Source organism: Myodes glareolus, chromosome 12 (assembly GCF_982192425.1).
Source record: "Myodes glareolus chromosome 12, mMyoGla1.1, whole genome shotgun sequence".
Lineage (NCBI taxonomy): Eukaryota > Metazoa > Chordata > Mammalia > Rodentia > Cricetidae > Myodes > Myodes glareolus.
In genome coordinates, this window is record NC_142037.1 from 2,366,836 (window position 1) to 2,385,156 (window position 18,321).

Sequence of the window (18,321 nt, forward strand, 5' to 3'; positions counted from 1 at the left end):
TAGTGATTATCTCTCTTTCACAGTCCCTCTCTCATCTCCCTCCCTCTATCTTGTTTTTTGTTGTTTTTGTTTAAACAGGGTCTTAACTCAAACTGGCCCTGAGTGCCTGATACTCCTGTCCCCCCCACCCCCCTTCAAGTGCTAGGATTACAGGCATGCACCATCATGCCTGGTGGGTAATGGGTTATTTTTTTTTGGACTCCTAATATTATGTAGTTACTTAGTAGTATACTGTCTACTCAGTAAATGTTTAGATAACTGGGCATGGTGATCCTGAAATCATGGCTGTAATTCCAGCACTGGGGAGGCTGAGGCAGGAGCATCACCATGAATTTGTGGCAAGCTTGGGCTACATAGTGAGTTCCAAGGCAATCTAGATCATGTACTGTGAGACCTTGTCTCAGACAAGAATTGAGGTAGTGAATGAAGAAATGTAGATCTTAGAACATAAGATTTTGACACAGCAAATGAAGGGTAGTATACAATTTGAATGCAGCAGTGTTGACTAGACCCATATGAGAAAACATAGCAATAGTAATGACTTTTTGACTAACTGTAAGTGTTTGCGTCGAATAACAATGGGAACTAGTACAAAAAGGGCAAGGTGCGCTACTATATCTACCTTAGTCTCCTAAGTGCTAGGATTGCAGACATGCCCCACACAGTTACAAGGCTCACAGAATGTCTTTGAAAGTCTGAAGCATGACGTTTGCTTGGTCAGATTGTGTATTAGAAAATTAGGCCAGGCAGTGTTGGGGCATGCCTTTAATACCAGCACACGGGAAGTAGAGATAGGTGGATCTTTAAGTTCGAGGCCAGCCTTGTCTACAGAACTAGTTCTAGAACAGCTCCAAAAAGCTACAGAGTCTCGAAAAACAAAACAAAACAACAATAAAAGAAAAGATAATTAAGGTAGCGGGATGGGATCAGGAGGGAGAAAGATCTTTTAGGAGACTTGCGAGAATGCAGCAGAGTTACAAGTCCTGACTTTGCTACTTAGTTTTTTAGTTGGATTCTTCAGCGGCTCGGTTTTCTCATCTAATTCAAAGTGGTCGAGTTACAACCATAGCGCAGTGCGGGTTCAGAAATCTGTTCTAATACATTGCCGTAGTGTCAGTAGGACTTGGCAGTTAATTGGATGCTAAATATGGAGGTTCAGAGCCACCCTAAATGCTACTACAGCCTAACTGGGCGTTCCTGGCCTGTCTAGTGGTAGGTAACACTGGGGTCTTTAAAAGTAGGAGGTCTAACTAAGTTCAAGTTGATCTTTCTCCTAGACTGCTCGGGACCCTGGGATGGACAGCGCCGTGACAGCAAAGTCAAACTGACTGTTTGGAGAGAAAGAGCCTGGGGGTAGGACTGGGTGTGTATTTTGGAGGGCACCGGGTCACAGAATTGTTAGAAGAAGCACCTGAGCTAACTTTGTGGAAGCAGAAGTGTCAAGCATGCAAGCCAGTTCCTTGGGTATAGCACAGAGTGTTTTATCTTGGAAGAGAAGAGCAAAGGCTGCGTGCCCAGCAACTGTACTGCCTTCTGGTATCGCCTGGGCACCTTGTGGTGGGGAGTAGGAGGGAGTGACAGGGCTGCCGGAAGGCAGGGGTTCCAGAGGGAGGCGGAGCTGGCCTAGTGCAGAACACCTTCCCAGAGCTCCACTCGGGTGTGCGAGCGGTGTGAGTACTAAGAATCAACCCTTAGGATTGCGCTCTTTGCACCTTCGTTTTCAAGCAAGCTGCAGGCTTGGTCTCGGCCCTAGAAACCGGATAGGCCTCGCTGTGCGCTCTCAACCTAACCTGCGGGAGAAGGGAGCTGCCTCTAGTCCCGCCCTTGCGCTGTTTTGCGTCTCTGCGCCTTTGTTTGAGTGGCAGTGCAATTCGGCCAATGGAAGTGTGGGGCGGGCAAGCGCATCAAGTTAGGTTGCGCAGAAGGAGGGGAACTGGTGCTGGAGAGACAGCGAGAAGCGAACCGGCCCCACGGCCACCGCAGGTAAAGCCACCTTTGCCTCCCATCGGGGTGAGGTGCAGGGCCTTTTCTCCTTCGGGGCTTGCTAGGCCTCTCAACCTGCAGCCTGCGTCCTAACGTTGCTTCTTCCCCAGGCATCACACCCCCACCCCCACCCCCCGCATCTTCCCATCTTGACCATCCCCACCTCGGAGGGTGCCCCCGATCGCTCCCTCGCTTAAGTGCATGTTCTTCAACTCCATTTGGGGGATCTAGTTGGCCTGAAGTCTCCCGCCCGTGCCTGTGCCTGCCTCTGCCGTATGGGCCTTACTGGCACCAACCCCGGCAGTAAGAGCAGGTAATGTACCCGACCCCCCTTCCCACCCCCACTTTCAGTAGCGTTTACCTCTCCATCAATTCTACTTCCTTCCCTTTCCCCGAATGAATAACATTAATTTCTACAGTTTCCCTCTTGGTCTCTGAAAAATACATGCTTTTAGGTTTCATGGTTGGCTATTTAGCTTTCCCAGTTTTTAACGAGGTGCTTGCTCCCTGTTACCAGCCATATTTGCCCCCAAATGTCTACACCCTTAATTTGGGTATGCTTTTTCCTACAGTGATTAGAAAACAGAAAGAGTTGTCACTCATTTGACAGAATGGTGAAGACAGAGAAAATGGCCTAGGTTTTCGACTTATTTGAGGAAGCCTGAGTGACTCCAAGTTATTAGCTTCATTTCTTGTGTTCTGTGTCCTTCCATCCTCATCATTCTTTGACCCTAACTTGTGATTTTATTCACTTTGGATGTCTATTTCTCATTTATCTTTAAGGTTTGAGATTCTCTGAGCCTCCCAAATGTTTCTATGACATAGTTTTTGTTGTTTTTTTTTAGTGTTCCCTGCTATAAATTATTGGGCTATTTTTTGTTTTGTTTTATCTTTTTAAATGTTATATTCATTTTATTTTCAAGGTATTTCTTGTTTAAATTCATCCTGTGTTTTAATATCTGTCTCTAACTCAATCTCCTGAAAATGATACAATTTCTAATAAGTTTTATGCTTTGAAGTAAAAAAAAGTTCATTTTCTGAATCTTTGGGCAATAGAGGTTAGGTGGGCATGAGGAGACTTTCTAAGACTGTATACTACAGAAAAGAGTCAGTGTTGTTCAGTATGGATTTGTTCATTGAGAAATCTACAAATGGAGAATCTGTGTCTGTAGTTCAGTTTATATAATTCATCTGTTAGGTGATGAAATGATGTCTACTGCAGTGTTTCTCTCTCATTGTAAACAGTAAACTGTGATAAATGCCCTTTTGGGGGTAATGTGAAAACTCTGACCCCAGCCCAGAGATACTAGTGACTTTTTTCATGCTTTCTTTCTACTGACGTAGTTCTCTTGCCCATTGTCTTTTACAGATCCTTACTGGTCAAGATTTTATCCACTTGTACTGACAATAATAGAAAGGAAGTATAAGTACAAATACAGAATCGTGATGCTAGGTGCACATTTAAAAACTACACTTCCCACCCCACCCCATGATAGCCTCTTCTTAGTGTGCATACCTTCCTTCCACACCCTGTGTGCAGTCACCATTTTGTTGAAAGGCATGAAGATTTTGGGGTAGATGAGTAGAATAGAATTAAAATACAGTGTGATGAGACAAGCGCTAGAAATGGGCAAGGTTATGGCAAAACAGAAGGATCAGGGAGTCGGAGCGCCGAGGCTCCGGAAGTACAAGAATGGTATCGAAGGTGGCAAGGCCTAGAGCACCAGTGTGGGGTGACTTCTGGGAAGACAATGGGCGGCACTTTCCTGGTGACCTTGAATTTCAACTGAACTTTTTTTTTCCCTTCTCCACTTTCAACCCCCAGGATTTATATCATGAATCTATATATTAATTTTGATTATGGAAAGTGATTAAGTACACCTTTAGGTCACATGCATGTGCTTCTCTTTAGGGCAGTGGTAGGTGAAGGCTGCATTTTCCTTCTTAGTAACACAAAGTCTGATATCACTTTATTATCTAGATAGTTGTTTTACCTTAAAACCTATAAAACATCCATTTTTTGTTTTACCAGGGTTTGAGCTGTAGAAGGAGAATTCATGCAGCTGTGTATTGGTGCAGGCAGGATGAGCCACATGTAAAGGAGTAGAGCAGTGAATAAATTTAGAGGTGTATAGGGAGACTTGAACTTGTGAAAATCCAGGATGTTTAAAATGGGAGTCAGAGAATCTGGAGCTAGGCTTAAAACCTCACAGGAGGGCAATTGACTACAGGTTAGCAGTTGAGAAGTAATAATACTTTATTGTGGGATTGAGTCAGTTGCCAGGGTTTGAGGCAGGGTTATTTTTGAGACATTCTTGCTATGTAACCTTAACTGGCCTGATACTCCCTCTGCAGCCAGTCTGTCCTCAAACTCATAGCAGTCCTTCTGCCTCAGCCTCTCAAATTCTGGGGCTGCAGGGTCAGCCACCGTACCTGGGGAGACTTTTAAGTTGTTGAATCTAGACTGACAAGTAGAAAGTAGAAATAGCAATGGCTACAATCTTAGCACTCAGGAAGGTCAGGCAGGTGGATTGTTTCAAGTTTGTGGACAGCCTGGGCTACATAGACAATGAGTAAGATTGGGCATGGTGTTGCACCTTCTGGTTCATACCTTTAAACCCTGCACTGCTAGGCAGAGGCAGGCAGATCTTTGAGTTTGAGGACCTTCCAGGGCTACACAAGAGAAGCCCTGTCTACAAAGAAACAAAAAGTAACTATTTCAAAGAAGCCCTCACCTGGTCTAGTGTGCCTGACTGAGTCTTTTTTTATCTTAACCCTCATGCTTAAGCCCACACTAAAACATCTGTATTTGGCCAAAAAGATTTGGGAAACAAGGACTAAGATAATACACTGATTTTTAAAGCTTAATAAGTGAGTCACATGCAGTGAAATATTTGAGGGGAAAAAGTTCAGTTACTGTTTCTTATTAAAAAGTACCATCTTTAGTCCAGTCTGGGTGTGTAGACCTGTAAACACAGCTCCTTTGAAGGCTGATGTGGAAGAAAGTCAAAGTCTGCTTAGTCTACAGAATAATTTCAAGGCCAGACTATGCAACTTAGTGAGACACTGTCTAAACAGAAGGTAAAGTGAGGGGCTGCAGAGATGGTTCCATGGGTAAGAGCTCTTCCAGAGCACCTTGGTTTATTTCCCAACTCCCACGTGGAAGGAAGCTCACTACTGTTAGTAACTCCAGTTCCAGAAGATCTGATGTCCTCTTCTGGTCTCTGCAGGCAACAAAGGCAGGCATGTAGTACAGTGGCATACATGTTAACAAAACACACAAAAATTTTAAAGAAATAAATATTTTTGAGACAGGACTCTCTATGTAGCCTTGGGTGTCATGGAATTTGCTGTGTAGACCAAGCTGGCCTGGAAACCACAAATATCCTCCTGCCACTGCTTCCCAAGTACTGAGACTAAAAGTGTGCCACCATGCTGGGCCCAAAATAAAAATTTAAATTTAAGAAATAAAAAGGTGAAATTAACTCTGTGGTGATGTTCTTGGTTGACATCCTCAAAGCCCTGAGTTCAGTTACCAGTACTGCAAAATGAAAAAAGAAATTTCTGAACAAAGTGACACATGCTTATAATCCTGGCCTTTGCAGACCGGTGCAAAGGATTGTCAAACCCAGAGCCAGTTTAGGCAGCATAGAAGACTATCTCGTAAATACCTTACTAAAGATCATTGCCAGAGTTTTACCCCTGACTGGGTGCCGTGGGAATAGAATGAATAAACAAGTTATTGTGAAGTGTATACTCCTGTAGATTATTGTCAGTTAAACTTGTAGTAGTGTTTATGCTGGGACCACAGGCACGAGCCTACTGTCCCTTGCTGTTGCTTTGTATGACATTTAGCTACAGATGTAACTTTGACCGCGAGTAGAAGATGAAAAGATCATAGATGGCAAAATGGGGCATAACTAGGGAAAAAAAGTTGTTGAGACTTAAATATATAAAATTATTGAATAGGTTTTTTATTAAATCAAATTATTGAATATGCATAAATGTGCTGATTACCATTTTGAGTAATTTGTGGGCAAATATTACAAGTTGAAATGAGATGCTGGAATAATTTGGCCAAAAATAGAAATTGACACAGATCTTGAGACTTGAAAAGATATAGTTATGGAAGCCGGGAAGAAATATTGAGCTCCATCACATTGTTTTGTAAGGGTAGCTAGAAGCTGAGCCCACTGGTAGCACATACCCATTATCCCAACACTTGGGAAGCTGAGACAGGAGGGTTGTGAGTTTGAGACCGTCCTGGGATAGGTTATATCTTTTGTTCTATGCTGAGACCTTGTCTTAAAAACAAAAAACAAGAAGTCCTCAACCCTCCCACCCCCAGCAGACACGCACATTCTTATGGATACACATACAGCGTGAAAATTCTGTGGAGAAGTCTTTTTGTCAGGCTTACATTATATTTCCTGACAGATTTTTTTATTTGATGTCTTCAGATAGCTAGGAAAAGGGATCTTTTCAAGTAAGGTCTTCCTAGATTGTTATGACATTATATACTCTTTTAGAGTGTTTTATAAGGTTTATCATTATGGCTGTGGATGTGCGTGCCATGGTAGACGTGTGTAGGTCAGAGGACAACTTTCTGGAGTCAGCTCTTTCCCTCCACCTTTATGTGGGTCCTGGAGATTGAACTCCCATCACTTTGATCCACTGAACCATCTCACTAGCCCAAGAGCAAACATCTTCTTCATATAAGTGTGTGTGTGTGTGTGTGTGTGTGTGTGTGTGTGTGTGTGTGTGTGTACACGCCTCATGCCCACAAAGACTCCAGAAGAGGACATTGGATACCCTGGGGCTGGAGTTAAGGATGATCATGAGCCTCCATGTGGCTGCTGGAGAACCTGGGTCCTCTGAAAAAACAGTCAGTGCTCTTAACTGCTGAGCCACCTCTCCTTTTCACGTGGTTGTTTAATTACCTTTGTTTCCCCACTAGTATTTTCATGAACTTTAAGCCATTGATGTGAAATTTATCAACTTATCATTTATGGGGCAGTTTTTCAAGATAGGAGGCTTTCACACTGTCTTATACATTGTAATTTCTGTGAAGACTGAAAAACTTATTCCAGTAATGTGAGCAAGTATTATCTTTAACTGTTTGTTGGATGGCTCCTGTGTGTGCTCCTCCTGCAGATTTCTTGACGATCTACAGGGAAGTAAGACAGTTCCCATCATCAAGGATTTCTTAGGAGCTGGGTCATAATATATTATTCTAGAGATTATATCCTGAATAAGATCCATGATTGTTCACTTTTATGTATTTATGACAATTTCTCACACATATTAGACAAGCATCTTGAGAAGTTGGTAGCTTCTGTAACTTGCACAAAGGAATGATTCGTACCTTTATAGGATGTGGATAAGAAACTCAAGGCATACGTGCCTTAATAAGACATAATACTGTAGCTATTTAAATCAAGTAGAAGATCAAGTCATCACATATTGCTGAGTTAAAGAGCTTTGGGTGGATATTTTCTCTACTGGAAGGGATGTGTGGAGTGGGGTGAAAGGGTGGAAGAGGCTATGTTCTATGTAGATACCACAGCGTGATGGGCACAAGAACTCCCCAGGTAGGATGTAGGATATGTACAGGTAATGTACAGGTAATGGTCAGAGGGAGAGCTGAGCATGTGAATTAGAACTGAGAGCTAAGTCTCTTGCAAAGAAAGGTTTTTGTTGTTTTGTTTTTTGAGACAGGGTTTCTCTGTTTAACAGCCCTGGCTGTCTTGAAACTCGATTTGTTAACCAGGCTGGCCTTGAACTCACAGACATCCACCTGCCTCTGCTTCCCAAGTGCTGGAATTAAAGGTATGTACCACCACATCTGGCAAATATTTTTAATCTTAAAATAAGAAAGGCATTAAAGAAAATGTCTGAAAATGCTGTGTATAAATGCTTAGTGGAATACTGTTAGAGAAACTACACTGGCCTCAGCTCACATTGTGTTAGCTTGGTTACAGGTGGGTTGCTTTTTTACCAGTCATAAGTAGAAGAGAAGTATCAGGACTGAAAGGAGAATTTATAACAATGGATCCAGAAACTTTAAACTACTGTTTTAGGTGTTCTTACTACATTTTAGAGTTGTGCCAATTTAACAGTTAGTAAGTGTAAACTTTCTTAACATTATTTTAAAAAGATAATTGTTAAAAGAAATGAGCAGAAACAGGCTTAATGACTTTTTTGTTTTTTCCCCCCACCCCTGATTAATGTTTTTTTATTATTTGTTAGTTTCTGTTTCTTTGGCTTTTGGACACAGGACCTCACTGTGTAACTCTGGCTAGTTGTCCTGGAACTCATAGAGACCCTTCTGCCTCTGCCTTCCAGGTTCTGCGATAAAACTATGTTTCACCACACTCATAAGCTGAATATTCTTGATAGAAACTTCAAAGTGTAGAGATATAAGAGCCTAAAGGGGGAGTTATTTCTTCTTAATTTTTAATTTTGAGACAAAAATTAGGGCATTCTTTTTATCGTGTGTTTATCTTCAAAGTCCCTCATCGTCCTCCTGGTATTTGAACAGAATTGGCACCTTAGATGGAACCTTTGTACTTTCGTTGAAATCACCACCTTTGTTTACTTTTGTTTATGTTTGTGTTCCATTACAGGACCTCCATCTCCTTCCTCTGAAGATTTTGCTGTCTTTCTCCATGAAGGTCAGGACAATCTGACATGCACTTATTTCTTGTATCTTCAGTTGAAGAATAGTTTTCGTCCATTGTGTACATTGTTTTCTTCATAGGGAAGGGGAGGGGAGAACTAGTTCCCCCCCTCCCCTTCCCTCCCTAGACTTCTCCAGATACCCTTCATCACTTTACCAAGATGGCAGACCCCATCATGGATCTGTTTGATGACCCAAATTTATTTGGCCTGGACTCCCTGACTGATGACAGCTTTAATCAGGTCACTCAAGACCCCATTGAAGAAGCACTTGGACTGCCAAGCTCTCTGGACTCCTTGGATCAGATGAACCAAGATGGTGGAGGTGGTGATGTGGGAAATTCATCAGCAAGTGACCTGGTTCCCCAACCAGAGGAAACAGCTCCTCCTGAACTTCCCAAAGAATCCACAGCTCCAGCTCCAGAATCCTTAACCTTGCATGATTATACCACTCAGCCCGCCAGCCAGGAGCAGCCAGCCCAACCTGTCTTGCAGACGTCAACGCCAACATCAGGACTTTTGCAGGTCTCCAAGAGCCAAGAGATCCTGAGCCAAGGGAATCCTTTCATGGGTGTCTCTGCCACAGCTGTCTCTCCCAGTAATACTGGAGGGCAACCATCTCAGTCAGCCCCTAAGATTGTTATCCTTAAAGCCCCACCAAACTCCTCAGTCACGGGTGCCCATGTGGCACAAATTCAGGCCCAAGGTATCACCAGTACGGCTCAGCCCCTAGTGGCTGGCACAGCCAATGGTGGAAAAGTCACCTTTACCAAAGTGCTAACTGGTACACCCCTTCGACCAGGTGTTTCCATTGTCTCTGGTAATACAGTGTTGGCCACCAAGGTCCCTGGGAACCAGGCTGCTGTTCAGCGCATTGTCCAACCAAGCCGACCAGTAAAGCAGCTAGTCCTCCAGCCAGTTAAGGGTTCAGCTCCTGCTGGAAACCCTGGGGCTGCAGGGCCCCCACTGAAGCCTGCAGTTACACTGACTTCTACACCTACCCAGGTGACTTGAGTGAAAGGGGGAGATGCATTGTGGTTTCATAGAGGACTTAGGAACAATGAGGGTGGAGGGAGAGAACACAGGTACATAAGAACTGTTTACAGGAAAGTCTGTTTAGATCTATCTTGCAGGCTCTGGGCTTTTTTGGAACAAAGTCACTCTAACTGGGGCTGGTCCCAAACTCATGGCAGTCTTTCTGTCTTGGTCTTCAAGTGTGGGGATTACAGGCACTAACCACCATGCATGACTGTCTTTTCTTTGGAGTAGGGGAGGTTCTTTCAAGACAAGGTTTCTCTGTAGCCCTATCTGTCTTGGAACTTACTCTGTAGACCAGGCTGGCCTCAAACTCAGTGATCTACTTGCCTCTGCCTCTCAAGTGCTGGGTTTAAAGGTGTATGACACCACCGACTGACTGTCTTTGCTCTTCATCAATGAGCTTTGACTTCTTAACAGTTTTGGTGGTAGTAATTAATGTTCGTGAGCCTCTCAGCTCTTACCACCTACTGCAATGTACCAACCTGGTGCTGAATACAGTGGACAGTCTCTGCAGGGAGATATGGACATTAAACAAAAATTAACAGTAAATGTATGCTGTAAGTTGTCATTTAATATAGAGGATGTTCTGAGAACATGTATTTGCAAGACTTGTTAAGTGCTCTACTTTTTATCTATCTATTTATTTATTGAGACAGATTCTTGCTGTATAGCCCAGGCTGGCCTGGAATTCTATATAGCCAAGGAAGGCTGGCCTCAAACTTGAGATCGACTTTCCTCCACCTTCTTACTGCTGGAATTAGAGGTGTGTGCCATCACACCAATTGTGGGTTTTTTTTTTTGCTTTTGAGAGGGTCTCACTGTGTAGTAGTCTTAAGCTGTCCTCAAACTTGAAGTCCTCCACCTCAGCGTCCTGATGCTCAGATTGCACACGAGCCACTGCACTTCTCTCCTGTTGTTGCTAACACTGCTGTCCTCTTCCTGCTTTCTGTCCTGCACAGGTAGAGCTCTGAATAAAGGCCTAGAGATTTGGGGAGCAAACTGATGGAAGTGATGTGGAGGCATGTTTCGTTTTAAACATGAAATGACTGCCTTAGAAGATAGCTATTAAAAGTTGTATGTGTGTGTCTGTGATAGGCTTGATATCCACTGGGCAGAGGTGTTACAGAAAAGATGCCTTAGAGACATTTGGAGGGTAAACAAAAATGAATTCTCTTCTGACACTCAACACCTTTATGAATCTCAGATGCAGAAAGCTGGTGTAAATATTTTCGTGTATAGTATTCTTTAATGTCCCTCTTCTGTGATTCCTTTTTCCATGTAGGGTGAATCGAAACGCATCACCTTGGTCCTCCAGCAGCCACAGACCGGAGGTCCCCAAGGACATCGGCATGTTGTGTTAGGGAGTCTACCGGGCAAGATAGTGTTACAGGGCAACCAGCTGGCAGCCTTGACTCAAGCCAAGAATGCCCAGGGGCAGCCTGCCAAAGTCGTAACTATTCAGCTGCAGGTACAGCAGCCGCAGCAGAAGATCCAGATTGTACCCCAGCCGCCTTCTTCACAGCCACAACCACAGCCGCCACCCGCAGCCCAGCCTCTGACACTTTCCTCTGTGCAGCAGGCTCAGATCATGGGACCAGGACAAAGCCCAGGACAGAGACTTTCAGTGCCACTCAAAATGGTGCTGCAGCCACAGGTGAGTGACTTGAAAAGAGAGGAAACCTCCCCTTAGTCTCTCGTCCCTGCCATCAGTAGCCCCTGTTGCTAGCCAAGGGATTCTAGCTTATGCTCTAGGACTGAGGTGCAAATTGTTATTTCACCCATGATTCAGTCGTACAAAGGTTAGGGGTTATTGTTGAGTTTGAGGTGATGACTTCTGTACTCGTTGTCTTTAAACCTTGGTCTTTATTAGAGTATTATGGATGGGGGAAGATTGGACCTGGACTGTACTGCATAGCAAGACTGTTTCCACACATGCACACCCCAGAAAGAGCCAGGTGGGGGAGGCAGAGGCAGGTGCATGTCTGTGAGTCTGAGGTCAGTCTGGTCTACATAGTGAATTCCAGGACAGCCAGAGCTATGTAATAGACAGACCCTGTCTCGAAGAAATGTATAAAAATTTAAGAAAAGAATGGTTTGAGATTATGATGCAATTGATGGCATAAGTGTGAAGACCTGAGTTTGGATCCCAAACAGCCATGTGAAAAATTGAACATACCAGTATCCCTGTGATTCCAGCATTAAAAGTGGTCCCTAGGAACCAGCTAGTTGGGCCAAACCAGTGAGTCCCCAGTTCAGTGAGAGAACCTGTCTTAAGTGTGGTGACTCACACCTTTAATCCCAGCACCTAGGCAAAGGTGGTGGATCTCTGAGAGTTCAAGGCCATCTGGTCTACTCCCGATCAGCTAGGACTCTGTGGTGAGAACTTATCTTAAAAACAAAACAACAGCAAAGCAAAGTGGAAAGCAATTGACGGAAACACAAAAAAGAAAATTGTGCTTTGGTCCCCAATGCGCTTGTGCACACTCCAAACATGTACATACACATAGAGCACACACAAAATCAATATTTAAACACGGACAGGAAGGAGATGGCTGTGTGGCTATACTAGCATGAGGACCCGAGTTCAAATATCTAGCATCTACATTAAAAAGGTGGGTGTAACTCCAGTCCTGCTTGGGGCCAAAAGAGGAGCTTAGCTCCAGGTTTAGTGAGAAACTGTCTCATGGGAATTAATCAGAGCAAGAGAGAGCATCATCTTCCTGGCTCACACCACATTCACACTAGTTAATATTGTTTGGATGAAATTGTGTTTCATTTGAAGGATAAAGAAATAGTTAATGAATCTGGTAAGATGACTCAGTGATTAAGAGTACTCCTGCTCTTTCAGAGGATCTGGGTTCAGTTCCCAGAACCCACATCAGATGGCTCATAACTACCTGTAATTCCACTTGGATGCCTCTGTCTCCTGAGGGCACCTGCACTCCTGTGCGTATGTCTACATGCGTACACACACACACCAGGGTGATAAAGGTAACATGTCTACACACGTACACACACACACACACACCAGGGTGATAAAGGTAACATGTCTACACACGTACACACACACACACACACCAGGGTGATAAAGGTAACATGTCTACACACACACACACACACACACACCAGGGTGATAAAGGTAACATGTCTACACACACACACATACCAGGGTGATAAAGATAACATGTCTACACACATACACACACACCAGGGTGATAAAGGTAACATGTCTACACACACACACATACCAGGGTGATAAAGATAACATGTCTACACACATATACACACACCAGGGTGATAAAGGTAACATGTCTACACACACACACATACCAGGGTGATAAAGATAACATGTCTACACACATACACACACACCAGGGTGATAAAGGTAACTTCAGGGAATGATTCAAACTTTTTAATGTTTAGTATAAAGATCGGTATTGGTTTTGTAGGTTGTAATTTTTCTAAGATAGTGACTATAAAAGCATAGCAAAAGAATACGTAAAGTTTGAGCCAGTTGGTGGTGGCGCATGCCTTTAATCCCAGTACTTGGAGGCAGAGGCAGGCGGGTCTCTCGGGGTTTGAGGCCAGCCTGGTCTACAGAGCCAGTTCCAGGACAGCCAGGACACAGAGAAACCCTCTCTTAATACCCATCCCCTAAAAAGATTATTATGTAGTTTAATTTTCTAGAATTCTTTTCTCATCAGAAACGACATTTATTTTTCAGATGAATCTAGGTTCAGTGAGTCTTAACTCTGAGCCTGATTTTTAAGTAAATACCTAATTAGTTTGTGGGGTATGTGTGTATGAGAGAGAAAGAGAGAGAGAGAGAGAGAGAGAAGAAGAAGAAGACAAGAAGACAAGGTTTCATTATGTAACTTATTGTTGGCCTGGTACTTAACTATGTAGACCAGGTTGACCTTGAACTACTGGGCAATCAATTTAATTTCCTCTGCCTCCCAAGTGCTAGAATTATAGGCCTCTGCCTCCATGTCTGACTGAGTACACCTGGGGTTTTCTTGTTTGACTACTTAAATTGCAGACATACTGAAATTGCAGTGTCCTTGTTTTTCCAGGCTGGCTCTTCTCAGGGAGCCTCTTCTGGGCTCTCTGTGGTTAAAGTCCTGAGTGCCAGTGAAGTGGCAGCCCTGTCCGCACCAGCAAGCTGTGCTCCTCATCCTGGGGGAAAGCCTGGAGTGGAGGAAAACCGCAGGCTGGAGCACCAGAAAAAGCAAGAGAAAGCAAATCGAATTGTAGCAGAGGCCATTGCTAGGGCCCGGGCTCGGGGCGAGCAAAACATACCTCGAGTCCTGAATGAGGATGAGCTGCCTAGCGTCCGGCCAGAGGAGGAAGGTGAAAAGAAACGCAGGAAGAAGAGCAGCGGAGAAAGGCTGAAGGAGGAAAAGCCAAAGAAGAACAAAACCTCTGGTGCCTCCAAAACGAAGGGCAAGAGTAAGCTAAAGTGAGTGCTCCTTGCTGCCCAGATGGAGGGACAGAGGCCGCGCAGTCCTGTGAGAAAATGTTGAAAGTAGCTGTGTATAGCAGTTTCCTGCTGGACCTGTCACAGAAGATAAGGCCTCTGTTTCTCTATTCTGGTGCTTATATGTTTAGCAGAAATGTATAAACATGTGTATTTTTTTTTCTTTTTATTTATTTATTTATTAAGCATACAATGTACTGCTGACGTGGAAAGCACCAGGTCTCATTATAGATGGCTGTGAGCCACCATGTGGTTGCTGGGAACTGAACTCAGGACCTCTAGAAGAGTAGACAGTGCTCTTACCCTCTGAGCCATCTCTCCAGCGTCCCCCTACCCCATTTTGTTTTTGTTTTTCAAGACAGGGTTTCTCTGTGGCTTTGGTGCCTGTGCTGGAACTAGCTCTTGTAGACCAGCCTGGCCTCGAACTCACAGAGATCCGCCTGCCTCAGCCTCCCAAGTGCTGGGATTAAAGCACAGCAATGCTGGGATTAAAGCACGGCAAATACGTGTATTTTCAAAAGGACAGATGAATCATGGTTCAGACAGCTGTGACTTTGCACATTCCTGACATTTTCATTACTGTTGTGTAGAAGAGATTTCTCAGTACCCCTACCATCCACTCACCAGACAGCTGCCGGCCACAGCTTCCCTACCTTAAACATCAGTCACTGTTAGACTTAGACCTTGTTGAGGGAGTAGACATTGTAATCTATGTCTTTTTTCTTTTTTTTTTTTTTTAAAGATTTTTTATGGTTTATTTAACTTTATCTTATGTGCATTGGTGTGAAGGTGTCAGATCCCCTGCAACTGGATCTTTAGACAGTTGTGAGCTGCCATGTGGGTGCTGGGAATTGAATCCACGTCCTCTGGAAGAGCAGTCAGTGCTCTTAACCACTGAGCCGTTTCTCCACCCCCCTATGTCTTTTTTCTTTTCTTTTTTTTTAAAAATATTTATTTATTTATTATGTATACAATATTCTGTCTGTGTATATGTCTGCAGGCCAGAAGAGGGCACCAGACCTCATTACAGATGGTTGTGAGCCACCATGTGGTTGCCGGGAATTGAACTCAGGACCTTTGGAAGAGCAGGCAATGCTCTTAAAACCACTGAGCCATCTCTCCAGCCCCCTATGTCTTTTTTCTTGTAGCTGTTTTGTTTGTTTGTTTTTGGTTGTTTTTTTTTTTTTTTTTTTTTTATTGGCTTCTACTCTCTATGTGTTCTTCAAGCTGTGTGGCTGTATGACTTTTTTCCTTCTAAAAAAATGGTTTGGGGGATTGAGATGGCTCAGCAAGAAGAGTGCTTGTTGCCATTGCCGAGGACCAGAGTTCAGGTCTCAAGCACCACATGACACGCACAACCATCTGTAGCTCCAGTTCAGGGGATCTGAGACCCTCTTCTGAGTTCTGCAGGCACCAGGCATGCAGCTGGTACATCGACGTGTATGTAGACAAAACACTTCTTCCACGTAAAATAAATGCATCTTCATTTCTGTTATTTGGTCCTTGGCAAAGTGTCTTAAAAGGCCTGGGTTACTCTTCCAAGCCCGAGTGTTGTCTTTTTTAGATACTATACCCAGCAGTATTTGTACCATAGACTGGAGTGTCAAACATTTTTTATTTTCTTTAGACCCACATATTCTGTCTGCAAGTTTGGTATACGATGGTTTGAATTCCTGCTTTTCTCACTCATAAGGTGTCTTTGCCTTCGTTTCCTTTTAGTACCATCACTCCTGTCGTGGGCAAGAAGAGAAAACGTAACACGTCTTCTGACAACTCTGATGTGGAAGTCATGCCTGCACAGTCACCCCGGGAGGATGAAGAGAGCAGCATCCAGGTAAAGAGCTCAGCAGAGAATAAACACCTGAAACTAAAGTGGTCCGTGTAGTTCAGGCCTAGAGGGCCTTGTCATTGGTAAGTCTGGAATTATAGGTATGCACATCCAGTTTACAGTCTAAAACTTGTTTGTGTGTCTGTGTGTACCATGTGCATACAGCGGCCTTGGAACTGGAGTTACAGACAGTTGTGAGCCACTCCATGAGTGCTGGTAACTGAGCCCGGGTCCTCTGCAAGAGCAGTGTGTGCTCTTAACACTGAGCCAGAAATTTCCTTCCAGCCCCAATGTCCAAATTTTTTGTGTCTGTCAACGTGACACAAGTGAGAAAAAAACTTTCATGCAGCCCAGTGGTGGTGACGCATGCCTTTAATCCTGGCACTCAGGAGACAGAGACAGGGGAATCTCTGTAAGTTCAAGTTCAGCCTGGTCTACAGAGGGAGTTCCAAGATAGCCTCCAAAGCTACAGAGAAATCTTGTCTCGAAAAGTCAAGGGGAAAATAAAGTTTCATGCCTAACCTTATAAAACAATGTATAAAAGTACTTTCAGCTATTGTATAAGTGTTAAGTGATCATAGTATTTAGTATATGCACACATTTTGTGTGTGTGTGTGTGTGTGTGTGTGTGTGTGTGTGTGTTAGATGTGGAAGCCAAATGCTCTAGACAAATGCTGTGCCACTGAACTAGCCCTGTGTTTGTTTTGCCCTTATCTTCACTCTGTGGCCCAAATTAGGCTTGAATGTTCACTCTTTCTGCCTTGGCCTCTGATAGTCTGAGAGCCTAGAAGTCCAAGATTTCCTGAGACTATCTCCTTGAACTGTAGCTGATCACCTCTTGTTGGGTCCTCACAGTCTTTCCTCCACTGGTACATGGCCCTGGTCTGTTAGTGTCCAAATTTCAGGTTTATTTATTTGGATGGTTGGTAAGGCACTCTGTATCCCAGACTGACTTGGACATACTGAGTGCTGGGATTACGGGTATGAGCCACACTTTGTTCACAATTCCTTTTTTCACAAGAACACAAGGCCAAGGGTGTTGCCAGACTTGAATCTGGGAGGCCAGTCTCGTAGCATATTAAGAAAAATAATTTAAAGGGGGAAAGGAAATAGCAAGGAACAGGGAAGAGGAGAGAAGGAAAGGGAAGAAAACAACATGAAGCAGGGAAGGGAGCACCAGCCTTGGATTAAGGTCCAGCTTTTAAGAATTAACTTTAATTAACTAAGATAAGTGAAATCATGATTATTATATTCTTTTTATCCTTTGGGACTGTGATGGTCTTTGTTTGATTATTTGTTTGATATTTAGCCATTAGCCATTTTATTTTTTTTTTAGCTAAAAAACTTGGGGCTCAGATGTGGCTCCATTGGTAGAGTGCTTTCCTTGTGTGCACAGAGCCCCAAGTGTCAGCCTCTGCATGATGGGACACACCTGTAATCCCGGCACGGGGAGGGAAACCAAGGCCATTGTCATGTACACAGTAAATTCAAGGCTAGTCTGGGATCCATGATACATTGTCTCAGAAAGGAAATTACACATGTATACACACACATAATTGAGACCTGCACATGATAGAGAACTCTGTATGTCTAACTTGTAGAGAGGTTAAGGCAAGAGATCACTTGGAACCAAGAATCTGAGACCACATTTTAAATACACATAGGGTTCTGAGACCATGTATTAAATATACATACATGTAGGAATCTGAGACCATGTATTAATTAATATACATACACACATACACATAGAAATCTGAGACCATGTATTAAATACACATATACATAGAGATCTGAGAAAAAGTTTAACAATGCTAAATTTGTAAACTTTGAAATTCTGTTCAAAACCAAGTGGGGTAGCCCACAAAATTTGGGAAACTGAGGTAAAATGATTGCTTTGAGTTCAAGGATAACCTGGGCTACTGAGTGAGATTCTATATCAAAAACACAAAGCAAAGAACTGAGATGTGGTTCAGCTGGTAAATTGCTTGCCCCGAAGCATTAGAACCTGAGTAGAGATTCCCCAAAACTAAGCTGTGGTGGTGCATGCCCTTAATCTCAGCACTCAGGAAACAGAGGCAAGCAGATCTCTGTGAATTCGAGGCCAGCCTGATCTCCAGATCAAGTTCCAGGACAGGTTCCAAAGCTACACAGAGAAACCCTGTTTCGAAAACCACCCCTTCTCCAAAGAAAAATGATTCCCCAAAATTAGTGCTGGGGGTGTTGGGAGCAGATGGGTCTCTAAAGCTTTTCATTCAAAAAACCTGGCCAAATCTATTAATACCAGGATCATTGTGAAACACTGTAAAAAATAAAGGCG

General features: G+C 43.6%; 1 protein-coding gene across 6 annotated transcripts in view; it reads left to right on the top strand.

Moving 5' to 3' along the window:
• Chd8 (chromodomain helicase DNA binding protein 8) overlaps positions 1–18,321 on the top strand; it is a 64,686-nt gene that overhangs the window by 12,812 nt on the left and 33,553 nt on the right. For 3 of the 6 annotated variants that reach the window (XM_048435670.3, XM_085698406.2, XM_048435674.3), the window contains exons 2-5: positions 8,610–9,666; positions 10,982–11,353; positions 13,773–14,158; positions 15,896–16,010. In XM_048435670.3, coding sequence (XP_048291627.1) covers positions 8,824–9,666; positions 10,982–11,353; positions 13,773–14,158; positions 15,896–16,010 — 1,716 coding nt within the window. In that variant the 5' untranslated portion in view covers positions 8,610–8,823. Of the gene's footprint in view, positions 1–1,863; positions 1,984–2,272; positions 2,297–8,609; positions 9,667–10,981; positions 11,354–13,772; positions 14,159–15,895; positions 16,011–18,321 lie in introns of those variants that run through there. The other 3 variants (XM_085698407.2, XM_048435671.3, XM_048435673.3) reach the window with 3 other exon arrangements.